General features: G+C 38.3%; 1 protein-coding gene across 4 annotated transcripts; it reads right to left on the bottom strand.

Annotated features, from left to right (window-relative positions):
• Positions 1–652: 652 nt before the first annotated feature.
• Positions 653–26974, bottom strand: TFRC (transferrin receptor). 4 transcript variants are annotated; one of them, XM_004278795.3, is made up of 19 exons: positions 26893–26974; positions 20974–21032; positions 20206–20416; positions 19482–19692; positions 18184–18333; positions 17900–18011; positions 16217–16330; positions 14497–14595; positions 13976–14115; positions 12327–12484; positions 11487–11606; positions 10256–10341; positions 9966–10029; positions 8714–8781; positions 7944–8002; positions 7666–7747; positions 5449–5670; positions 4322–4462; positions 653–3699 (listed from the first exon to the last, which is right to left on the bottom strand). In XM_004278795.3, exons 2-19 carry the CDS (start codon positions 21007–21009, stop codon positions 3457–3459), a joined length of 2316 nt encoding a protein of 771 aa, XP_004278843.1. In that variant the 5' UTR covers positions 21010–21032; positions 26893–26974; the 3' UTR covers positions 653–3456. The 4 variants fall into 4 exon arrangements, with proteins under 4 accessions (XP_004278843.1, XP_049566324.1, XP_033259714.1 ...); XM_049710367.1 differs by lacking the exon at positions 26893–26974 and having other exon boundaries at positions 20974–22722; XM_033403823.2 differs by lacking the exon at positions 26893–26974 and having other exon boundaries at positions 20206–22722.

The following is a 26974-nucleotide window of genomic DNA, read 5'->3' as shown; positions in this document are numbered from 1 at the left end:
TGTACACGTTTATGGTAGCTTTACTCGTAATTGCCAAAATTTGGAAGCAACAAAGATGTTCTTTGGTAGGTGAATGGAGAAATAAACTGTTACATCCAGACAATGGAATATTATCCAGCACTAAAAAGAAATGACCTATCAAGCCATGAAAAGACACAGAGGAATCTTAAATGCATATTACTAAGTGAAAAAAGCCAATCTGAATAAACTAGATTGAATGAATTGTATGATTCTAACTATATGACATTCTGGAAAAGGCAAAACTATGGAGACAGTAAAAATATCAAGGGTTGCCAGGGGTTCCTGGGAAGGGAAGATGAAGAGGCAGAGCGCAGAGGATTTTCAGGGCAGTAAAATTATTCTGTGTCATACCATAATAGTAAAAATGTCATTATACATTTGTCCAAACCCATAGGATGTACACCACCAAGAGTGAATCGTAATGTCAACTATGGACGATAATGATGTGTCAAGTGAGGTTCATTGATTGTGACAAAGGTACTTCTTGGGGGTGGGGCTCTCAGGATGTCAATAGTGGGGGAAACTGGGGTGGGAGCAGTGTGCAGGCAGGGAGTATATGGGACCTCTCTGTACTTTCTGCTCAGTTTTCCTGGGAACCTAAAACTGATCTAAAAAGTCTATTAAAAATGACAACAGTGTTCAAGCATTTTATTAAATCAGATAAGGAATCTCCACATTGTTGCACATACCAGATTGTATACAATTATAAGGGCATATCACTTGTTTACGAAGACACAGCTGAGCAGTAAGTTGACAAGTCTAATAAACCATGTTTAGCCAACTAAAATTTCAAGAACATTCAAAAGGAAACACAATAAAGGTCATGCAAGTTCTAGAATAGTGAATCATGACAAAGCTCATTCATTTTATGCTTTACCTTCAAAATGCACATGACATCTAAAACAAAAAAAATCTGAAGACCAGTTGGTTGTCACTAGTCAGATACACATTTCATTCAGGAATATTAAGCCCCTTACCACTACTGACTTGTTTGATTGTAAATAACTTAGTCCTATCTACAGAAAAGTTTTCTGAAGAGATTTACTGTTGTAAAATATATGCCCATTGTTCATAATATGCCTTGAAGCCACTGAACTTTCATTAAAATACGATAAAGAATGATACTCAAACCAGGAATCCCAGCTATGACCTTTTCACTTACCACTAAATATCAGTTCAAGATAAAACACCGTAAAGACTAAAATAGACTGTGAATGGTCAAATCAGTGAGACCGTATTAATCTACATCTATTTTAACTTACATAAATGACACTAAGTTTAAGAATCTGAAGAGACCCTGTGGAGTTTTTCTTAGGCGACAGTATTGAACTGCCTTAGAACAAACAGCTGATTATCAGGTTTATAATGATGGCTGAGTAGAAAATAAAGTCCTAACTGATGTAGCCTCAAACTTATTTGTTCAAATCTATGTTTAACTTATAACCACCAAATCCTAATGGTTGGGGAGACATGATCAAATACCTTTCTGCAAGCTTCATCTCCCCACACCCTCCACTCCTCCCTCCCCCCCAAACTCCTATATAAGTTTCCCCTGCTTTAAGCTAGAAGGTCAATTCTGGATTCAAACTTGTATGAACTAAGTTTATAGGAGATAACATGCAAATAAGGGGATAAAGTTAAATTCATTTGACAACAGCAAACATTATAAATGTATGCCACTATCCCGCTAAACAGAAGACCTGGGGAAACCACAAATATAACAAAACACAACGTTAGGTTTAAAAACAAAGACTCTTGAAGGAAGTAATTTTATTTTACAGTGGTTAAAGTTATCCACCAAATGCTTAATGACCTCCATGTTTCTGCAACTAAAACTAAAAGAGAATTATAGGGAGCTGGGAATACATGTTAGATACTAACGATCTTCAAGCTTTGAAGACGTCATTGCATGAAGAAAATTATGGGAAACACTGTTCCCGATAATTACGTACACCCTTAGTGTAACATATGGAGATCACTGTCTCCGATATAGACACTGTGGTAGGCAAAAACTACCTTGTTCTTTATACATTATGGAAGACACTGCTCCCGATAATGTGAGTTAGGTTTGTGACAAAGGTACTGGAAATTTTGCAAAATTCGAATTAAAGTTACACCTTGGATAAATTGAGCTGTAAAATTTTGCATGTATGAGTACGATCACAGCTTTTAAGTGACATTAATTTATAACTTGGTCACAATTCACTGCATTTAGGGGAACTGCTGTTTTTATCTGATTAGCTAAATAGAAATTTAACTTGATTAGCAACCACTAATTAAATTTAATTCTTCTCCAAGACTTAGCTTTATAATTTTATTTGGCTTGCGGTTGTTTTCTAACACCCGTAAGTGTCGACCACAAATGCAAAACTTCCAGTATCTGTTGGGTTTTATTAGCAGATGCTGCTATTATTTAAAAAAAAAACGACAGTATAACTGTCATAATTATGGAAGGCACTGCTTCCGATAATTATCTTCTATAAAAAAAACACCATTTATAGTGAACTCTGTCACTGATAAATAAACAATAAATATCTCAGTGCCAAAATGACAGGAAGCTTTTCCAAAAAATTAACACTTTGGCCAAAATTTGGCAGTGTGTTCTTTAAAGTCTGACGAACTGAGTTTGAAATTAAACACCTAAAACTTGGTTCTCTTTCAAAATACCTCGGAAAAAACGAAAACAAAAAACTAACAAAGGTTTATGGGACAAGGGACAGAGGAAGAGAAAATATACTAGGTCTTTGGCTTCTGGTCTCCTCTTTTCATACATAATCTTGAGGTTAACACATTAAGGCCTTACTCCTGTGATAAACAGTTGAGCCTCCTTTTATGCAGCGGAAGGACCTCTATTTCAGACCTCACTGGCAAGAAAACAAGTCCCATCTCTTCTGAAAGTGAACTATTTCACTTTCAGATGTGGAAACGAGCTAAATCCTTAAAGAAGGCAGAGATCTCATGTGGAGAGTAAAGCCTTACAGCCTGGGATCTCCTATATAGCATCCAGTGAAGGTGGAGAATCACATTAAGCTACCACTTTCCACCTTCAGCAGATATCACCTTCCTCCTCCAATTCAAAAGATACCAGTTCACGTACTTAGGATTTAGAGCAATAGTTCACATAAATGGTTCTGACTTTTTCATAACTGTAACAGGAAAGAGGCAGTTACCATTACAAAGCACTTAAAACCCTAGAGATAATCAGAGAAAATATTCTATCGTGAACATTTTTTTAAGTGGTTAGTCACTTTAACTTGAAGTGCAGGTACCTACCCTGTATTAAAAGCTGCTGCCTAAAGACATCTATTAGTACCAAGATTGGGTAGAATTTTAACAATATTAGGTTTTGTAGCCCTACTGAAAATTTAGCACAACCAACACAAGTCTAGGAACCACACTACCCTGATGTTCTTATATAAGTTATAGGTATCACATTTAAAATTCATTGTCAATGTCCCAGATGTCACCAGAGAGGGCATTTGCAGCTCCCTGAATAGTCCAAGTTGCTAGAGCCAACTGGTTTTTCAACAGTGTTTCATTAAAAGCACCGTTATTTTTCTGCCGCAGCTTTAAGTGCTCTAGTAAAGCTGACAGAGTGTGAGAGCCAGAGCCCCAGAAGATATGTCGGAAAGGAGACTCTCTTGGAGATACGTAGGGTGACAGGAAGTGATATTCCACCTACGAAAACAAAACATACAAGGGAGCTTACACAGTGCTGTGACTTTTGTTGTGAGGGAAGGACCTGATAGAGTAAAACAACTGTCATTCTCTCACTTCAAATGTTAAAATTTCCCTGAACTTAAGAATGTTGAGAACAGGCTACTAATCTTCTAATGTTAAAATTGTAAAGCAACTTGTCAATTCCTTTGTAAACTCTAACTGCATTGGGTATTTTTTTTTTTTTTTTTTTTTTGGTCAGAGCCTATATAGGGAAGGTTTACAAGTTTCCACTGTAATGCAGTCTTCTGCTTCTTACAAGCAGACTAGGCTAAAAGCAGCTAAGGGCTAAATTAAACAGAAATACAGAGAAAATGACAGCTAAAAACCATTAATGATCCCTTCTTTAAAATGTTTTTAAAGCCTAAAAAAGTTAATATGACGTCAAATGTCTTTTGTATTTCCAGTTTAGATATGTTGGCTTTATACCTTGCTAATAAGTAAAAGTTAAAATTTGTGCTGAATTCTAAAGCAGCAAAGGATTTTAGGCTCCTGGAATTATTACTCTACTTTTTAGAAACACAAGATTTACCAATTAAAAATGCACATACTTGAATTCCTCCTTTTCTAAGGGTTTACGTACTTTCATGATACGGTCATTGATCTCCCTCATGACAAATCTGTTTGTCCTCTCAGCATTCTTATAATCTGTTGTTAGTCTAGACGTAGCACGGAAGAAGTCTCCACGAGCAGAATACAACCACTGTAGATTCAGACCCATCTCCTGAAGCAGAAAGACATTAAACTCACTATTTATTAGACGTTATATTTCTAAGGATGTTATTCTATATACCTTTCTAAATTTAGGTGTACTAACTGAAATGATTCTGATAGAAGGGGGTGAGACTCACAGACAATCTCAAGCCAGCAAAAGCTAGACTTAACCATCTTGTACAGGAGGTTCCAAGCTTTATAAACTCGTAACACACTCATATTTCAGCTCAGCAGATAGTACAGTTATCCATTCTTAGTCTCATAAGAAAACCATCCTCATCAAGAAATGTAACATAATGTACTTAGTAAAAGTATATAATCCTGTGTAGTATATTCTTTCCGGTTCAATTTCCCTTTGGTGGCAAACTTCAAACATTTTGGTTCAGTGAACTTCAAAATCTAGTTATTTCCATCTGGTAAGTCCCAGTTTCTGATCAGTTACAATTAGTTTCAAGTAAGCCAATCCTAATAATTAGGATTCGGTTATCAATGATTTACTTCATTTAAGGGATCTGTTAAATTGACTTCTAGTACCATAAAAGCCACTTATTAATTAATTTGGTTTTATCAAATGTTTGAATATTAGACACAAAGGATCAACACTAAATAACACTTGAACCACTGGCTATGTTCTCTCTCCATCCATGTCATCTCTGCAAGGCACATGTGGCCCAAACTCATAGGTTCAGAGTCATAGTTGAGATCTTTATATTCTCTAGGCCCAACTTCTTTATGGGTTGCTTGGAATACATGAATGAGAGAAAGCTTAACACCATTTTAGATTCTGAAAGACTTGCTGTGGTCTATCCTATATCTATAACCTTCATCCTCCCAACTTCCCTTTCAAATGAGTTATGGATCCTAAGCAAAATTATACTTCAGTTCACTTTAAAACATACTTTGGCTACCAATCATGCTGCCCAGGAACAGCTACACATTATTCTTCAAACTGCTTGATACTTCGGCAGTAAGAACCTGATTTTAGTTAGTGCTCACCTTTATGTCTGCTCTGAACTGGTTCATTTCTCTCACAAACCAAAGTATTTTGTCATTATACATCTCATAGTTCAGGTTCAATTCAACATCATGGGTAAGTTTAATCACAAGCAGACCGGCTACTTCTGCTGCTGCACGTGCCGTTTTGTTCAACTGAGGAACATTCTGATTCAGTACCTCATAGGTATCCATGGGAGTACCCAAATAAGGGTAATCTGTGTCCTGGAAGACAAAAGTAGGTTAATGTACTCAGGTGGGTTGTAAGACTAGGAACCTCACGTTCTAGTTTCCCCATCAAAGTAATAGTAACTGTAATTCTTCCTTTGCTTCTAATATATTCCTACTCCAACTTTGTCTCATATCCACTACTTTAAGAAGATATGGCTTTTGCTAGTTCTTCTGAACCTAGCCTACTCCTGGAATGATTAGTGTCTTCTAGGTTCCACAGAATCCCTGTTCTATCACATCACAGACCCTAAACAGATTTCTAGCCAAATTCCTTGAGGCTATATCCTTATTCCCTTCTCTCTGGGAAGTTTGGCCCATATTAATGAGGAAAGAGGAGAGCACACGTGAAATGTACTTTCAATATAAAGTGTTACTTTTAGACAAAAATTTACCTCCTTCTTCATGCAGCATTCATCCATTCATACATGTTACCTTTCTAACAAGACCGTTTGATGCTCACAAGAACTCCTCTCCACTTTCACTGGACAACTTTAGTAGCTCTTTTTTTTTTTTTTGCGGTACGCAGGCCTCTCACTGTTGTGGCCTCTCCCGTTGAGGAGCACAGGCTCCGGACGTGCAGGCTCAGCGGCCATGGGTCACGGGCCCAGCCGCTCCGCGGCATGTGGGATCTTCCCGGACTGGGGCACGAACCCATGTCCCCTGCACCGGCAGGCGGACTCTCAACCACTGCGCCACCAGGGAAGCCCCTAGTAGCTATTTCTTCAACTCTATTCCCTACCACTGTCCCCGGTGATAATCTCATTGCCAAACCTTTGGTTTGACCTCGATTCTTTACTTTCAGACTGTATATATCTGTATTACCTATACCTCTGAACCAGCACTGCTAGGAATCATTAAGAAGTATTTAAAAAAAACATGACTTCTGAAGGTCAACAGAAATCATCCATAAGTTTCCTCAACCCTAGGACCTGACAGTTCTTCCTAAAGTACTAAATAGACATAATGACCAGATATTTCAATACCATTCATACTGTTGCTCTAGCAGAAAGTCAGGGGAATTCCAGCTATGTTAATCTCCAAATCCAGATCTTTCATCACTCCGTCACTTCACACCTTTCCGTCCTAGTTCCAGGCTAAAACACCCAGTGGTAAGAAGTCTATTAAGGACCTGGCCTCTACAGCGTCATCAATTTGATGCCGAAGTCAACAGCTTCCACCCTGACCCCTTAGACTAACTCTGGGATCTCTTCACACCTCCGAAGAGCCTGCTACGGAGCTGGTCTTCCAACTCTAGCCTTCAGCACAGAAGCCTTCATCATGCTTTTTACTCTGCCTGGTTTTTAGTGCCTTCTAACTGGCTCTTGTACCAAGTCAATTTTGTTTTCCAACTTGGTCAGTTCAAAGTTCTGTCTCTTAAAAATCTTACCTCTGTTTGGTTTTTCTGCCTTTATCTATAATCCCTCCTTAAGAGACTAACATTTCAGGATGAACATCTACAACCATATTTCAACAGGCATCAAGAACAGTATTATCCTGTAGAACTTTGTTTGAAGGAAATATTCTATACTGCACTGTTCAGTAGACGGCCTTATTATTAAAACTCATCATGGGGCTTCCCTGGTGGCGCAGTGGTTGAGAGCCCGCCTGCCGATGCAGGGGACACGGGTTCGTGCCCCGGTCTGGGAAGATCCCACGTGCCGTGGAGAGGCTAGGCCCGTGAGCCATGGCCCCTGAACCTGCGCGTCCGGAGCCTGTGCTCCGCAATGGGAGAGGCCACAACAGTGAGAGGCCCGCACCGCAAAACAAAAACAAAAAAGCTCATCATGCATAACTGAAGTAGTTTAGCAAATAAACTCAAATGCTAACTAAGCTGAGATTAAAATTCTGTCTTAAGACTGATAATAAGGGACATTACAATAACTGCACGTATCTAACTTCTCAAAACATACTAAGCACTCTAGGAAACTTGGCCTCAAAACTGACGAAAGAAGATCTAAGATATAATGCCATAGCATTCTTCAGACTTACCTCACAAAAACAGAAAGAGACTGCTGGGATTCCAGAATATGCAAGGAAAGGGAAAGCAGCATTATCAAAAGAAAGTTTCTCGCTGCAAGAAAAGCAGGAATGTGTTTTTAGAAAGTTATCTAAAGAAAAAGACTGTGCTACATGCAACCCTACCCCACCCCCAAGTAAATTTTAACTCACTGCAAGGTTATGTTTAAACCTCTACCTAACACAGTAGGTGCTACTTACTGAGTGACTCTGCTTTTCTATTAGCTATTCATTCACTTATCTCAACTTACACTTTGTTGATCCAGTTGCTATCCCGATATAGAGAGAGCCCAGTAACTGGATGTTTCACCTGTAAAATAAGACATTATTTTATCATTACAGTGAACCTTTCTGGACTTATTCATTCAGGCTAGTCACTAACATTTTTCTCTATAAACATTTATTAAAAATATTAAATTTTTTATTATATCTTCTTGAAAAAAATTTAAGACAGTTAAAACAATCCCAAACTTCTGAAGTTACTTCTACTAGGCTCGTGCTGTTAGTTCCTCTAGTTATGGTGAGAAAAAAAAAGTTTTCCTTCTTAACATTTTAAAGGTGACTTCCCCACAGTTTTAAAAGCCCTCTCTAGTCTTTATGATCTGCCTCTCTTCTTTCTGGTTTCTTCCTTCCAGCACATTTTATACTACTGCCAGCCTAACCTGCAAGCACATTACTGCCCTGTTGGAGACCCTATAGCAATCCCTAGTTTCCCATGGGATCAAGGTCAAGTTCCCTGACCCTTATTTCTCTCCAACTTCAGTCACTCCAATATATTGTCTCTAATCCCATCAGGGAAACTTTGTTCCTCACTCATTCACATGTCTGTTTTTATTCAATGACTATCTCATCTGGCCTTCTTATTTAAGTCTCAGGTATGGTTCAAGTTCATTTAAACCTTCCTTAACATTCTGACTCTATAGATAACCTCTGTGGGCACCTACAGTTTAAATATCAATGTTTTTCAACTTAATTTTTTGTCTAATTTATATTACACTCTCATAAGTAGGTATACACTCACATCTTGCATCGTCTTCTCAATAAGCGAATACAACAGTGGGCTGGAAGAAACTTTGAACTTGCTGGTACCTGCAAAGAGATTATTTTAACATTGCTCTTTCTTTAGTCAAGCAATTTGCACAGTGCTACTTCTATAAAACTACTTGGCAAACAGGAAGACAATAACCTAGATCAGTGGCATATACAACAACTATCCTCTTAATGAAGTAGATTTAAAAAAATGGTTGGGTCAAGCTCTTTCGTGACTGATAACCCTAATTTCACTCAACTGAAGCTCTTACTCCTTGAGTTTGCATATTTAATGTTAATGACTTGTTTTTCTGGTATCTTTTTGGTTCACCCATGTTAGGGTAGGCATCTATTAGCTACAGTAAGCTTGCTATATTCAGTACATTCTGCTGCAAAGGTAAAATGGCAATAATGACTAACCTAATAAATTTCAGTTTAATTATAACGCCTTTTTATTCCCAAAGTAGACATTTCATTACTCTCCAGTTCATCCACTAGCTACATCTGTACGTTAAATAACACCGAACTCTTTCAGAAGTTTGATTACCTTGTATTTCTATCCATGATGCCACAATCTAGCAAGTTGTGAATTAGTCTCTAGAAATAATACCATTCTATTGATATGGTTTAGTTCCTTCTGGTCCAAAGTAGAGAACTAGTGGTTCTCAAACTTTAGTGCAACTGAATCACCTAAAGCACTTGTTAGAACACAGTTTGCTGGACACTATGCTCCAGATTCTGATTCAAAAGGTCTGGAGTAGGGCCTGAAATTTTGCATTTCTAACAGCTCCCAGGTGATCCTGATGCTGCTGATCTGGGACCACATTAAGACCATTGCTCTAGACAAGGCAGTCTGTACCCATTCTATAACTTAATCCACTATTTAAAAGGAAGCTAGGGCTTCCCAGGTGGCACAGTGGTTGAGTCCGCCTGTCGATGCAGGGGACACAGGTTCGTGCCCCAGTCCAGGAAGAGCCCACATGCCGCGGAGCGGCTGGGCCCGTGAGCCATGGCCGCTGAGCCTGCGCGTCCGGAGCCTGTGCTCCAAAACGGGAGAGGCCACAACAGTGAGAGGCCCGCGTACCGCAAAAAAAAAAAAAAAAAAAGGAAACTAAGTTAATCTTTTGATCTGGTTATATCCAATGTAAATTGTAAAAAGTAACAAGTGCTGCTTTAGAAAGCTTTCTTCTACTATTCTGTAAGTAGTTTATAAATTTATAAACGGCTAATGAAAGGACACTTACCAAGAACAGCTTTATCCAGGTTAATGTAAGTGAAAGCCTTTAAATGCAAGGAGGCAAGGTATCCCTAGAAGAGAAGGAAAAATACAAATGTACTAATATGTATTAACTTAATTATCACAGACAGTAGCTATTATTAGGGATTTCTGTTTAAGTTTGGATTCTATTGAAACTAAATATACAAAGGTAAAAGTGATATAATCACATTTAAAAGAGCATGGTTTCTGGAGGACAGCTTAAGCCAATACAAGTTCGAGTGCCCATTCTGGGTATGGATGATATATAGATAATACCTCTAGCCATTCAGTGGCACCAATAGCTCCAAAGTCTCCACCACTCCAGCTGGCAAAGACAATGCTCCTGCTGGGTTTAAACTGACCTAAAAGACAACAGAAAGTTAGTTTTGTCTTGGTAAAGGTTATAGGTAGGTAACTGACTTAAGATGAAATCAGAAACTTCTAATTCAAGCCTGCAGATTCAGAAATATTTCTTTTCCTTTTGAGGCCCCAGGTGAAAGAACCAAAATAAGAAATAGAAATAAAATTTTAAAGTAATATAGCAAAGAACAGGATAGGAGAGCATTTGAAAATAAGATCTTAAGTACATAGTAGGGACCAGCTTCCTAGACCTCACTCTTTTACCCTCCATTCTTTGAGTCCCTTATAACTTCCAGACCAAGAGATATTTGAAATCACAGCCAAAGTATCTTCTTTGAAAACAATTTGCCTAGAGGTAAGTCACTTAAAACACTAGATTACTTTAAAAACAACTGTTTGAAATAAAATTAAAACTCACAAATTCAAGTTTAGGAAAAGAGTGAGTTTTCAGAAAAATTACATTAATGACAGCTCCTTTGGGGGTTTCATGTGCCACTACCCTCCATCCCTCCCCCTCTCCTGGGTATATACTTTTCTGCATTAATGTACTTTTGTATTCAAGTTAAGCACTGCAACTTACCCTATGACGCAAAGATTCATGAATGTGGTGGGGGTCTGCATGTGGGTGGGTACAAAAGAGTGGCAAGTACTATGGGAGAAAGGCTTGAAAGGAAGCCTTTCTTACATAAACAAATTATATACTTATAATATTATATATTTATAAATCAAATATATAAATATTCTATGTTGTATTTATAAATATTTAAGTTATATATTATCATTTTATAACAAAACTATAGAGCATTAGTGCAAAGGTATGACACTGCTTGCTTTCAAATAGATTCCTTAGGGACCATGTTAGATTTGCCATATCATTCTGGATATGTCAAACTAAGAATTTAGGGCCCAATATAATGCTTTCCAGCATCTCAAAGAAACTCATGATTCCCAGTACAATGAAGGCACTGCACAGAAAGCTGTTTCAAAGTCAAAGGCAGATACAACAAAAGGCAACCTGCTTTGTACTTAAGAATTCAGGGTCTAACACAAGTGAACCATAAGAGTATAGGCAAAAGTGAGCAAAGCATATTATAACATTTAGAAATACAGTACATAGATGTTCAAGTTCTCAAAATTTGTACTCTACCTTTTAAGACCATATCGGAAAGTATCTGGGCAAGTTTCAATAGGAGACTTGTTCCTACACTGGACTTTGCAGCTCCAGGACCCCAGGCATCCCTCTGGGCCCCTACTATAACATAGCGATCTTAATTAAAAAAAAAAAAAAAAAAGATAAATTATACAATCAGCTTTTAAATTGTTTTCTAATATTGAAGTCTAGAGTAAGCACATTAGTAGAAGGGTAAAAATGTAGTATACGTATTAAGGGTAAGAGAGCCTTCCTTCAGATCTGACTTAGGACTCTAGGGATTAAAAAATTCACATGACAATACTGATCTCTTTTCCCTTATTCATACTGCTACTCTTTTTCTACATTACCAATAAGGTTACTCACTGACTACTTATTTGTGCTAGTTGTCTAATAAGCACTGAAGTCCAAGGGCTTTCCTTACCAAATATTATTATTTGATGGCATTCAGATACATTGGCAGACTACAGCCTGCATGCCCATATTGTCCATGGCTATTTTTATGCTACAATGGCAGAGTTGAAGAGTTGCAGTGGAGACTGTATGGCCTGCAACATGTTTATTATTTGCCCCCTTAAGAAGAAATTTGCTTACCTCTGGTCTATTTAATAACTTACAAGAGATTTTCTAGTCATAATGGTCAGTTTTTGACAAGTTAATTTCCTAGTGCCTTATTACCTCCCACTAAAACTGACACCTGAACAGTTCCTTTAGGACAGATAAGATTTAGCATTTCAGGAAACCAAGCCAAGTCAGCCTTCCTGCACTCCCTCCCTCTGGCCACATCCTTAAGAGTAAGGAAAACAAAACAAACGAAAACCCCCCAAGGATCTTTACCTGGTTCTTCAAAGCCCTTAATAACTCCAAAGATGTTAAAAATTCTTATCTCTTTCAGCACATTGTTCACAGTGAGCTTCACATTCTTGTTCTGTGAGGATACCAGCTTACATGAAGAGTCTAATCCCCAAATAGGAGGACAGTCTCCTTCCATATGTCTAGAAGTAGAAAACAGAGATCAGAGTTCTGAGTTATTGTTAACCTCCCCCCAGTTTACAAAGTCAGTCCTTCCTACTGTCCAGTAAAGTTCTAGGTTAAGAGGACATATAAACAGAACATACAAAATTATTCACTAGTGGCCAAACATTTGTGTTTTTACTCTGATCTGTAGGCGGTCATTTGAAAATCATGAGTTACTTCCTAATTTAACCAATGTTTTCTAAAAGTATGACCTATCCCATCTGATGTGTGCCTTTCTGCCAGAGACATAGCTACAATTTACATTTGAAATAGATTCCAAGATGGACTCGGAAGGAAGTTCTTATACATAAAAGTCCATTAATATATTCTCCTGTTTCCTAACTCTCCACTAACAAGGGTAGTATACATTCTTATTTCAGTTAAGAAAGAATACTCTCATGCTGCTGGTAGTTAGGTTAGATATCTTCCCCTACCTGATTCCTCCTGTGTTATTCAAACACTGACTACTCTAAAACGGCTTACTTACATAAATATGTCAAAACATCATTACTCCCCACTACACAAGAAGATAAGGGGCTGGCTTCATAGGTTAGGAAAGACTTGTAGATGGTAGGAAGAATTAACTGATTCTCAGTTTGATTTTAGTCAAAAAGAATCATCCATTACAAAAACCTCTTAAACAGCATTATTAATAGCCATATAGGATATTTGAAAGTCCTTACATGTAGATGGCTCTTCATTTGATACCAGTAACCCTGCTAAGTAGAATATACTTTATAGCTATCCGATTAAGTCAAAGAAACATGATCAATGGGGTTAAGAGTGACTTGTTCTATGTCACATAGCAAATAAATGCTCACATGAGTTTTGAAACTAGACTGACATCCCATGCCAATACCAAGTGGGGAATATATCCAGATCAAGATAAAAATTAATGACATGTACTCTAATCAGACTGAGTTCTATTTCTAAAGAGGGTACTAATACACTAGGGAGATATCCAGAAGGATTAATCATGACTATAAAGCATCTGGGAACGGTCATGAGAACTGAGGATATTCAATCTATAGACAAGGAAACTTGAATCATTCTGTTGCTTCAAAAGAAAATCCAGAACTAATGAGTGTTCCAGGGAATACGATTTCAGCTCAATACAAATTCTTATAGATCTCCAATAATTGGACGGGTTGCCTAGGTAACAAAATGCTTTACCACAGGAAGTACTTAAGCAGAAGCTATGCCAGGAATATTACACAAGAAATTCACTGGGTGGATTGAACAAGGACTCCTTGAGTTTATAAATCCAATGTCTATTATTAAGATCACTTTATGGAGGAAAAATTTCATTTTTATCTACACCAAGTTAACAGCTAACCATCCTCAAAATGTCCAAAATGTGGAAAATTATAGCCAATTGTTTTAAGATTTTATCAAATCAACAAATTATTATTATTTCTCCCTAATCATAAAACCTGACCCTGCATTACAGTTTTCAAATGAGAACTTACTGAAATAGCTTTTCTGCACCAGCTCTGGAAATTGTTTGGACAGGGATGTTAGGCAATCCTGATGACTGAGATGGTGGAAACTGAGTGTGATTGAAAGAAGGGAATCCAGGTGTGTAAGGGTCACCTGTTCCCAGATGAGCCTAGTAAAACAAAAGAATAATTAGCTCAGGCATTTATTCAAGAAATCCCTATAAGATTCAAATTCAGTATGGGGCTATAACCTGAGTTTGGTTTAGCACCTTAAAGTTTGAAAGTCTGAGTGGTTCTATAATATGTGACTCTTACTTTTATATGGCATATGTCAAATTCTCAATTCAAGATACGACTGATAAAGTACTTTTAGCAATAAGTAATAATTAGGTCTCAAAGTCATGTAATTCATCTTCTCACTTACTGCTAAAACTCTCCAAGGGAAAAAGAGTATTTAAGGATGGCACAGTTCTCTTTCTATTAATGTAGATGGAATCCAGCAACAATTTGGAGAACCCAGTAACTCATTTACTCAAGAAATAAAAACTCACATGTCCAAAAACTGGAAGATCTGCATTAACAATGGGAAATTTAGTCTGGTCCATGTATATCAAGACACCGATTGCATTTAAACTTTCAGCATTTGCAGCCTAAAGAAAAACAGGTAAAGCTCAGAAAATGAAGATCTAATCAACCAAAATTAGAAGAATACATACTGAACTTATACTGAAAGACAAAGGGTTACAGCAGACTACACCAGTACTCCCAATGTTTCAAATAGCTTATATGTTTAGAAAAAAATACTTGCCTTAAAATTTAACTCTTTTTTAAAAAATTTAACTGAAATTTTTAATGAGATAATTGTAGATTCATTTGCAGTTTTAAGAAGTAATAGAGATCCATTGTAAACTTTGCCCAGTTTCTCCCATTAGTCAAACTTTGCAAAACTATAATGTAAGAGCCTGAATATTAACATTGATACAATACAATCCACTAATATTATTCAGATTTCCCCAGTTTTACTTGTACTCATTTCTGTGTTTGTGTGTATTAAGTTCTAAACAATCAAAATATTGAACAATTAGTTTTAATACCACAAAGATCCTTCCCATTGCCATTTGATATCCACACCCACTTCCTTTCCACCCTCAACTCCTGGCAACCACTAACCTAACCTCTCCTCCATTTTTAAAATGTTGTCATTTCAAAAATATTATATACTCAAAAAGCTAAACAGAGTTACCATATGACCCAGCAATCCCACTCCTAGGTAGATACACAAGAGAATTAGAAATATCTATTCACATAGAAACACGTAAATGAACGTTTATTGTAACATTATTAATAAAGCCAGAAAGTGGACACATCAATTGACAAGTAGCCAAGCAAAATGTGGTATATCCGCACAGTAGAATTCTATTCAGCCAACAAAAGAAATGAAGTACTGCTTAATGCTACAACGTGGATGAACCTTGAAAACATTATGCTAAGTGAAAAGAAGCCAGTCAAAAGACGCAAAATATTGTATGAGTCCCTTCATATAAAATGTCCAGAAGAGGCAAATCCATAGAAACAGAGAGTAGATTAGTGATTGCCAGGGACTAGGAGCGGGGAATGGGGAGTGACTGCTGCTGGTATGGGGTTTTTTTAGGGGACGATGAAAATATTCTGGAATTAGATCATGGTGATTGTTGCACAACCTGTGAATATACTAAAAACTGAACTATACACTTTAAAGAGTGAATTTTATGGTATGTGGATTAAACTCAATTTAAAAAGTAAAAAAGAAACAATTCAATGTGGCTGCACAACAAAGTTTAACTAACTCTTAAGGAGAGTTCAGAAGATAAGAGAAATAATAAAAACCCATCCAAAACAGCCACTGTCTTTCCATTCTAAGCCCTGTGTAGGTGACTTTTAATTTTCCTTTTTAGAAAACATAGTTATAACTGAATTTTATATATATAATATATTCTATATATAACTCAGTTACATAGACACAATTTAAACTTCTTTCACTTAAGCATTTCTGATTATTGCATTTTTATTGAAAGACAACGACTGCAAAATACTCCATGTGGATATGCCAGTTTTGGAAGTATCCTATAACTTTAGATAACTGGAACTTATTTGGTTTGTAGAGTACTTTAATAAATTATATTATCAGGTATGAGAGTGTAAGACAGATGGTTTTCAGAATGTAAGAAAATTAACAATACCATTTAGCTGAAGAATGTTATGATACCAATGTATTTAATAACTCATACTCACCTTTTCAGCAAAAGTAATTTTCCCTGCTCTAACAATCACTAAAGATCCATTCACAGGCATATTTAAATCCTCAAAGTCTTTTTTAGTGCCAAAATTAGCATGGACCAGTTTACCCTAGAATAAAGACATTAGATTCAATGAGCATTATGGTATCAGAATAGCGACAGAGTCTGCCACCAAATATTTTACAGGTCAAACCCAAGAGAGAAAACCAAGAGAGAAAAAAAAGAAGGCCGAGGCCAGGAAAGAATATATGAGAGTTCTAAAGTCGAAACTGGTCAGGGTTAACAGGAGTGAAGTCAAGATTTCTGGTCTCCTACATTCATGCCATTTATTATCTTATGATACCTTTAATTAACATTGATTATTTACATCAATTAATTTACATTGCTTCAGATATTTGGGGGGAAGAGAAAGGATAATAAGATATCCTTAAGCAAAGAGACATCTGTCAATATAAATATGGTAGGCTAGCCAACGCAGTACCAATTACATAATGTTCCCACACTTGAACTCCAGACAATTGAGGACATAAGAATTAACTAAAAGTTCTGATAATAAATCTGTCTGAAAATTGTTTTATAATAAAATGACTTGCATAGATCAACTTTTAGATGTTTTTATAAGCTGTTATCATAATGCTCCTAAACTCTATCAGAGTTCAGACATACAGCTATAAACTGACATTAACAACCAAATATCTAAATATAGAAAGCTCACAGGTGAACCAAAACTCTCCACGTTCTTTAACAGAACAATCTACCCGCCTCCAAACCACTGGCTTGTGGGAAAGTGATACAGCACAGGTAAAGCAGGAAGGCAGAGAACAACCCTAAAACTTCATTTGGCTCAGAAGGCAGTTTTTAGATAGACCCCAGCATATAAATTTGTGGTTTTTAACCTAAAAAACAGATCTATCTAGCTGTTTTTTAATTTCTATAGTAGTTTGGCCATATTTGCCTAAATTTTAAAAGATCAAGCATTAAAGAACCAAACTAAGATTAGACTCCAGCTGAGACGGTTATTTATATCTGTCCCCACATAAGGGGGTACCTGATACATGAATTCATTTAGTAAATACTACCATGTGTCAGGCACTGTCCAAGACTCTGGGACATAGCAGAACATGAAACCAACCCCTAGCCCTTCATGTAGTTTACATTCTAGTGTGGAAACAAGTAAATAAAGTCAGGTGCTTTAAGTACTAGGAAGAAAAATAAAACAGGATAAGGAGAAGTGATTAGAGGAAGGACATTTTTGATCAGATAATCAAGGAAGACTTCCCTAGGGAGGTAATGCTGGGAAGAGACGTGCACAGAGTGAGGGAAGAAGCCATGCTAATATTTAAGGGAAGAGTGGGCCAGGCAAAGGGAAAGGCGATTTCTATAAAGGCCGTGAGGTGGGAGCATGCTTGAGTTTGAGGGTTTGAGGAACAGCAGGGAGGTTAGAGTGGCCACAGCAGAGTGAGCAAAGAGGGGAGCAGGAGAATTACTGAGGGCCTTGCTAACCAAGATGAGGACTTGGGATTTTATTTTAACTGTGGCTTAGGAGGGTTGAGAACAAAAAATATCCCAAGGTCAGTTACATTTTGTAAGTAAATTTATACTAAGGACAGTAAAGACAATGAGTTTTTGAGCTATTCAACAGGGAAAAATGTCTCACGCACGGTTTTGCCTTACTCACAGTAACTGTCGTAGCCTTACTATACGCCACATAACCCTCGGGATTCTCCACCAGGTACACCGTACTGCTGCTGCCACTCTCACTCACTATGGTCACCGAGTTGTGAGCATTGCTAGAAAAAGATTAAGTTAAAATGAAGCTAAGGCATTCCTGAGAAACAAATTAAATGGATTTAATACATTTAGCGTTTGACTTGCATTATTTATTTTGAAGGTCTTCGCTATAATTAGCACACCTGAGAATAGCTACTTCTTATAAAATAAGGTTACCATCTTTCAACATACCTGCCTTTGACCTGAATCTTAACAAAATGTTCATCATGCCAGGCTTTGCTGAGTTTAAGTTCACGGAACTGATTTTCAATGTAAAAAGCAAGGCTTTCATCTTTTTGAGATCCAGCCTCACGAGGGACATAAGAATTTCCATTCAGCATCCTGGAGGAAAAAACGTCACTGTTAAATGAACTAAAGTTTAACCTAAAATAAACATTGAACTCAAGTATCAAGCAAATCGTTTTAAAAGCGTAAGTCAAAAAAATAAATTAACTGTGACCCAAAATCCTGGATTAACCAGATAGAGACAAGCTTAGAAGAAAAAATCTGTGTGCCCATATTTTAGGGAATTTGTGACTTCAAACTTGTTAAAACCTCTTTATCTGATGTATCTGCTTAGGGTAATTTTAGGGGAAATGAGTAGCTTCCAGAAGATCTGCTGTAAGCAAAATGAAAGTATTGCTACTGGTGAACTCAAGATTTACAGCTTCAACTTTCACTCTTTTGAAGCATTCTGAATACCCCGGAAGCAAAACTCCTCTTCGTTCCGCTTTCTTTCCCATGACTCTTTGTAAGTATCCACATCATATTAGTTATATGATCTTTTTTTTGATAGACCTTATCCTCACTTTATCCATAATGCCTAATATACAGTATCCACAGAAGTATTCACCAGATGAAGTAAAAAATGCCAAGATTTCTAATTTAAGACAAAAAGAATTACTGTACCATTGAAATTATAGGGGGCTAACAAAAGGTAAAAGTTGATTTGTTCTTTATACGGAGTTAGATATGTGTCCAAAGAAGACCTTAAAAATCTAAGGACAGGAACCTTAAGGACACTTCTTAGGGTATAGATTGAGTGAGAACCAGAAGAAATCAAGAAATACTAGAGACATATCAAGCTGGGCAGTCAAGTTAGTTCTGAACTAGAGGATGAAAAAGGCTACCGATGCCCTTATGGATAGTAGCAGGGCTCAGCATGACTTACAAGGGGTTGAGACGGAAAATCGGAGCAGAAGGAAGTCTGACAGCAAGCAACAGGCTACAAAGAACCAGACGACAAAAAGATCAAGAGCCTGTGAATTTTCTTAAAAAAAGGAGAGTCCCCACAGAAATTCTAACATTTTTTCCTAACAACATAGTTTGAGTTCTTTACTGACTCTTTACGCTCTAACTGAACATGGGAAGTCTCGCCTATTGTATAAAGCTTTTCCTCCAGACTATCACCTTTGTTTTGTTCCACTGCACCTAATAATCAATATTTGTGTAGGCACTGAGGTTGAACTTGTAAAGCAGCTCAAGCTTACTTGATGGCACTGGTGAAGTCTATGGCATCCAGTCTCTTGGACAACATTGATTTGAGGTCTGTCCAAAATATGCGACGTGTTTCGGGGAGCTGCTCTTCTGTTTCGAAAGGTTCTGTCTCCTCTGTGCACGAAGGCTCTCTTCCTGCCGGTCTCTCACAATCGGCTTTTGGTTCTACACGTTTACAATAGCCCAAGTAGCCAATCATAAATCCTAAGGATAAAAAGTTTCAGAGCTGAACTCATAGAATTTCATTTATAATCTATTCCTATAAGAATTGTTAATATTTTCAGCTAACCCTTGAAAATACTGGTTTTAATCAAATTGTAAGCCATTTGAAAGTAAGTAATGCATCTCCATTTTGTCTATTTTAAACCAATCTATTATATAATAATTTTACTTTAAACAGTTACCTTTTCAAAGCAAAGGTACCTTTTCTTCCCCCGAAGCCTTCCTTGAATCCTCAGGTCCAGGGTCTATGCTACAAATATCCTGTGCATATTTCTAGTATAACATTTGCACATTACACTGAAATGATTCATGTGTCTCTCTTCTCCCACCAGGTTAACCTCAAAGGCAGCTACAGAGTCTTAGCCATCATTGTATTCCTAGTGCCTTGCACAGTGGCACATAAAAAGGTACGAAACAAATGTTTGCTGAGCTGGATGGACAGAATTCCTAGAGTTGGTGACAAGGAACATTTAAGTTTTGAATGGCCATTCTTACCAATCAAGAAAAAGACGATTACAGCAATAGTCCCATAGCAGATATATCCATTTAACCTTTTTGGTTTTGTGACATTGGTGTGGTTACCCCTCATGTTATTGTCAACATTTTCTTCTTCATCTACAGCTAGTTTCATCTCCACATGACTGTTATCGCCATCGACTTGCCGAGCCAGACTAAACCGGGTATATGACAATGGTTCTCCACCAAACTGAGATTTAAAAAAGAAAAAAGGACAGAGAGAAAGCATTATGAGAGAAGAAAGGGAATAGGGACAGTTAAAGAAAGTTTGGTGAGGTGTTATACATATTATTGGGCCATTACTATGACTTGCTATACATTCTCAAGGAAAAAGAAGTTCCCCCTTCAAATCAGCATTCTCCTCTGTGCCCAGTTCTGTCAACGGCAGATGAGGGCTGGATCACACACTGGCCTTCATCTCATTCAGACTTTTCATTCAGGGTTTCTCTTATGCATGTCTACTGGTATACAATTTGACCAGTGCTTTCTTTACTTCATCTTATCTACTTGATTGTCTCTCTGCCCTGAAACTTCTTACAAGATTTTCCATAATTAGCTCTACTCAAGACTGAATATACCCTTCCTTTGTGAGATCAGTTACGCCTCAAGACCACCACTTCGAATATAAATGAATACCTGATGACAGCTTTGGGTATTATTTCCTGCTTACTGGGTGAAAGCCATCCTTGTATACTTCGTATTCTTGCAAACTGGTGACAGAGAAATCTTTCTTACTGAAAATCTTACCAAGTTAGAGAATGCTGATCTTGCTTGATCCATCATTGCGAGCTGCCACACAGAAGAGCCTAGTAGTAAAATAGAGAATTAATATAATGAGATACATACCACTGTATCAGACTGGTGAGGACTTTTCATTACCACACTAGATTATTGTATATCAAATATCCTTTTAAATATATTATCACCTTTCTAGAAACGGTCTTTAACCAAAATATTTAGTTTACATGACAACTAAATTTAGTGTGATCCTTGATTAGATCTAAATTGGGGCAGGGGGTGGGCAGCTTGAAGGACATTATTGGAAGAAACAAGAAATTTGAATATAGACTGTATCCTAGATAACAGGATTGTATCAATATTAGATTTAGGAGTGTGATAATGGTATTGCATTTTTTGGAGGAGAACGCCCTTGTTCTTAGGAGATTAATGCCAAAGAATTTAAGAATGAAGTATTGTGATGTCTGTCACTTAATTCCAAAGAGTTCCGTTTAAAAAGTATGTAAGAAATAAAGGAAATGTGGTTAACGATCAGTGAATCTAGGTAATGGATATACATTGTAATATTATTTCAGCTTTTCCTGTAGGTTTGAAATTTTTTTTAATTAAAAATGTGAGGAGGGGGCTTCCCTGGTGGCGCAGTGGTTGAGAGTCTGCCTGCCGATGCAGGGGACACGGGTTCGTGCCCCGGTCCGGGAAGATCCCACATGCCGCGGAGCGGCTGGGCCCGTGAGCCACGTCCGCTGAGCCTGCGCGTCCGGAGCCTGTGCTCCGCAACGGGAGAGGCCACAACAGTGAGAGGCCCGCGTACCGCAAAAAAAAAAAAAAAAAAAGTGAGGAAAACTGGGACTTCCCTTGTGGCGCAGTGGTTAAGAATCCGCCTGCCAGCACAAGGGACACGGGTTCGAGCCCTGGTCCGGGATGATCCCACATGCCGCGGAGCAACTAAGCCCATGCGCCACAACTACTGAGCCCGCGTGCCACAACTACCGATGCCCGTGCGCCTAGAGCCCGTGCTCCTCAACAAGAGAAGCCACCGCAATGAGAAGCCCACGCACCGCAACGAAGAGCAGCCCCCATTTGCTGCAACTGGAGAAAGCCCGTGCGCAGCAACAAAGACCCAATGCAGCCAAAAAATTTATTTAAAAAAGAAAAAAATGTGAGGAAAACTAGTTAGAATGTTATCCATGGTAAGTAGATTTAAGTAATTGAATTTAGTAGTCAAAGAAAAGGGACAAATACAAAAGAAAATAGACTAGCACCTGGAAAAAAAAAAACCTAACAAAAGTAAAATTAAGTCAAGACTGGTTATGCTACACAAATCCGTAACAAATCACCGCCAATAGAAAAGGAGAGAGAACCTGATCTTTCTGATTAAATGAACAGTTCCTAACAAATGATTTGATAGATCTTCGATGCAAAAAGAATAGGTAAAAGAAAAACAGAGTATGCTATTTTACAGATGAAAAGGCCAGTTATTTGAGACGTTAAGTGACTTGCTCGAGGCTGAAAACTGATAATCTAAAAATGAAGTCCAATGGGTTTCTATAAAACTGGTTTTATAGAAAGCGCGTTCTCATCTCCAGAAATTTAAGAAATTAATTTCAACTTTTTTCAAAGCAAACTACACTTCTGTAACCAAGAGAGAGTCTTAAGTTAAAGCGTAGGTATTAACTGAAATCTAGATTTTTAAATTAATTTGGTTTGAGTCCATCTAGATGCTTGAAAGTGATAGTATGTTGAGATGTATAAAATGGACATTTAAAAAAAAAATTAAAAAAAAAATGGACATTTATTTCATACTATTTTAAAGCTTTTCCTTCACTACAAGTACACTCATAGCACATTTAACACCCACATTGCACAAAGCAAGCTGTGATATATATGCAGATTGTAAAACAAAGAAATTATAAAAACTGGCATTAGAAAAGTCTATCAAAACCTATTAACAAAAAAACAATTTTTACTCCCCAAGCTTTAAAGACCGGAGCCAATAAGCAATAGGTCATATTCTTAGAAGCACAATCTCTTGCCCCATGTGGTACAAAAAGCTTATCACTATCACTGCACCAGAACCGTACAGACCCAATCACTAGAGCCAGAACTAGAAGGCCCCACCCTGAACCAACTTTAATCAGCCTTTTCTAGGAAAAAACAGCTTACCAGTTTAATATTCATCTGACCCAGCCATTCCTCAAGGCTTCTAGTTTTAAAGACTAAAGTGACAACATATTTAAATAAATGATCTACATAAAAGATTTAAATAAACAATGAGATTGAGTATTGCAAGTCTGAAAAAACATGGCACATGCCATGTTTTTGTATAATTAAAAGTATATTTTTTACTGAGAAAACAGATACACTATTTCTATTTTCTATTTCTATTTTCAATCCCCAGACACAACATTAAGACTATAACATAAAAGAAATCAAGTCAGAGGGAAAAAAGTGTGACCTAGGTACTTTCCATTTTAACTCCATCATTTAACCCCACATCTGTGAAGAACACAATTAATTCTATGATATCCACAAAAGTTATTCCTGAAGTTTTTACACATAACAAAATTGAGTTATTCTTTCAAAATAATCTCACACATAGTAAAGCTATTTCAAAGAACCCTTAATGAATTTTCTTCTAACTGAAATAACTCTAATTTACGTGTTCTAAAAGCATGGGAGAGAAACTTTTCATACCAGTTATATACCAGTCTATAAACAAGTAGTTCTCTTACAAGACTACGTATAAAAGGCAAACAACCATTATTTGGCTTCTTTCAAGATGTCACCACCAGTGCTAACAATCTATTACAAGAGACAAACCAAACATCACCTTGATTTTTATTCATATTAGCATCTTGTATATCTTTGGTGTTCTCAGTGATAACTGGGAAAACTATTCAGTTTCTCACAATAATGAAAATGAAGGTAAGCAAAACCAGAGCCCCACATGTTTTGAACATGAAATGGAAGGAAGATCTGAAATGTTTTTTAATTGAGCCATGGGATGGAAGACAGGAGGCAAGCAAAGGTACTCGCTAGACTACAGCCCCAAACTTCTTTCAAATTCAAATCATCTTATTCCTACTTTCTTGAAATGTGGCATTTCTATTTAATTTTTTTTTAAATACAGTAATTATCTTATGGTCTTAAGCTACTTCGGGATGTCTTAAAACAATAGTTCTGTACAAAATATGTACAGCTAAAGGGCTGTGGGGATCAGGTACCAAAATATACTTTCACCTATATATAAAACATACCCAAAGCTGCTACTCCACTTTACCTGAAATAAAAATAAGACACTTATTTGTTATTATTGACAAGCCCATTTCAATTTAGAAAACAAGCCACAGTTTCAAGTCCTTGGAGATCACATAAAATGAAATTCCTCTGCCTGCTTTTGAGGCTCTGTTCTAGAGACCTACACTACCTAATTACTTCGCTGCCCTCTATCTTCTCCAAAATGAGACAGAATCCAGCCCCTGCCTGTACCCACTAACATTCTTCCTCTGTTCTTAAAGTCCTACTCATTTCTTCCAGGATCTGCTCAAGGGCCATCTCTATGAAGCCTTCTCTGACTGATATCCCTATCCTATAATACTTGATATGCAATTATATCATAATCAACAAAGACTAAAGATATTTTATTTGTTAACGTACGGGGGCATGCTTAATGTATATGAAGTTCACTTTTCATATCATTTGGAAATTATATGAAAGAGAATATGATGAAAACCTTGGACGTGGGATCTTCCCATCCTTGCTACTATTTTGTTTTATCCTGAAATCACTGGGTAAAGCTTGGGTAGTAGGGAAACTTCAAAAAGTAGAAAAACTGTAAAGAGACGGTTGGTCAAGGTCTTTACTAGCTTCCAGAGTTAACTTTCCGGGCCTAAAATGAAAAGGCAGTGGAGGAAATCAAAAAAAAAAGCAAGCAAAATCTTCATTCCTATTTAGCTTTCTGAAAAAAAGATTGCTCAACTTGAAGGTCAGGACCACCTGAAGTCCCTGCGGTCTATTTGTGTAGTGCTCATCTGCGAGAACAGACAGAAGGCACACACACAGAAGAGTTCCAAACAGCCTCAGAGAATCATTTTTAGGAGCTTTCAGTTGTTGTCTGATTCAAGTTTAGCTGGGAGCCTTCTCCATTACAGATAACTACATTATCAGAGGCAAATAAATGTCACCCCTTAGGGCAGAGTTAGCTGAGTTGTTTGCTATCCAACAATCTTCAGCACAGGCTAGGTTCACAGCCACCACTACAATGTTCTTGTCAGAACATTCCATCAAAGAAAAGTTAAAGGATGCTATGCTATATATAGACTTTTGGAAAATATTTCATATCAATGACAAAATTTTTTAAATTCTGGATTTTCTTGTGAAGCATATTGAGTTTATTATAATCCAAAATTGAGGGGGGGGGGAAACAGCAGGGCAAACAAGTATACTTTAGATAGCCTAACCTTAATGTTCAAAGCAGAAAATCAGGGACCTCCCTGGTAGTCCAGTGGTAAAGACTCCGAGCTTCCACTGCAGGGGATGTGGGTTCGATCCCCGGTCGGGGAAATAAGATACCACCAAAAAAAAAAAAAAAAAAAAAGGTAGAAAACCACTTCTGGAAATCACTTAAATGTCTTTGTCAGTAAGGTCAAACTCCCTAGCTCAGAGACCACAGAATCAGCATCTAGTATTCCAAAGTCCTATCGAAACCTAGAATAAAGGTATCCAAATATTTGTAACAGGGCAACTATTTCCTACTTCAATCTTCTCCGAAAAAAGCAGCAGCAATCAATTTCCTTGGTATACCCAAAGTCGCCACAAGCAGTAGGCAGAGGGAGGACGTTAACACGAGTCAAGTCACAACTTACCCACTCTCCCCACTACGAGCTTAGAAAGCTGTCCACCCGAAACTGACACAATGGGTCTCTAAGCCCATTTATACCATACGGCACAGCCTTTTTATACCATATCCCTAATTTCCTGAAGGCAAAAGCCGATTCCAATCCAAATAGCTTTTATTTAGTCTCTAGACCATAGCTTTCACAAAGTATAAGTCTTATATACCTACAGTCTCCCATCTGTTAGTGAGGAGGGCCTAGCAATCCGAATATTCTTAATATCAACACCTGCGGTTTTCAGTCGGCTTCTGCCTTGGGAAAACTGAGAACCCACACACAAGGCCAACGGGCAGCGCTGAAAGATCAGGTTGTACTAGAGTTCAAATATACAGCTTATAGAAACCCCCGCCTAAATGCCCAGGACACAGTAATCTAGTCGAGGACAGCGATGAGACCAGGGCCCGGGAGGGCCCCGAGGAATCCAAAGGCTACGAGCTCAAGGTCACCCACGCACCGCGACAGCCATTCCCTGGGAACTCTTCCTAGAGCGGCCACGTGCTCCCCGCACAGCGGCTCTGCGCTGCGGCAGCGTGGCTCACGCCTCGCTCCCGAGCCCTCAGGCTAGGTCTGTCCCACGAGGGCCTGCATTTTTTAAGGGCAAGCTACTGAGGACAAGGGATCCGGGTGGCCTGAGGAGCCGGAAGAAGAATGGCGGAGCGCAGAGCGACAGTGGGGCACCCCTCATCTCGCCCTCAGGGCCCTAACAGAATCCATTCGCCGGTCGGGGGCCGAGAGGAGGAGGGCACCAAGAGGAAGAGAAAGGTAGGGCAGCCCCTCTCTGCAGCGCGGCTCTACCCTGCTTGCACTTGCAGGCTACTCTGCTCTCCGCCGCAACCCCTTCCCCGCCGCCACGCGGCGCGCATCCCCTCCCGCCCCACCCGGAGGCGCTGCAGCCTTCCCGCGCCCCCGGCGACTCCCCGAGGCTGCTGGACTGCACGCCGGAGGGCCGCACCCGAGACTGCTCGGAGCAGCCCCGCAGGCTGAAGGGAGGGCAGGAGGGTCAGCGGGATTCTAGCAGCAGCGTGTCACTCACACAGGCGCCTCCCGGGTCCGCCGCTCCACTACCCGTCACCGGCCGATGCTGACGCCCTCTGATGGGTTGGTTGCCTGCAGTC

The sequence above is a fragment of the Orcinus orca genome, chromosome 5 (genome assembly GCF_937001465.1).
Source record: "Orcinus orca chromosome 5, mOrcOrc1.1, whole genome shotgun sequence".
In the NCBI taxonomy this organism is placed as follows: Eukaryota; Metazoa; Chordata; class Mammalia; order Artiodactyla; family Delphinidae; genus Orcinus; species Orcinus orca.
Note: the sequence above shows the minus strand (reverse complement) of the source record. Positions and strands in the feature narration are given on the sequence as shown.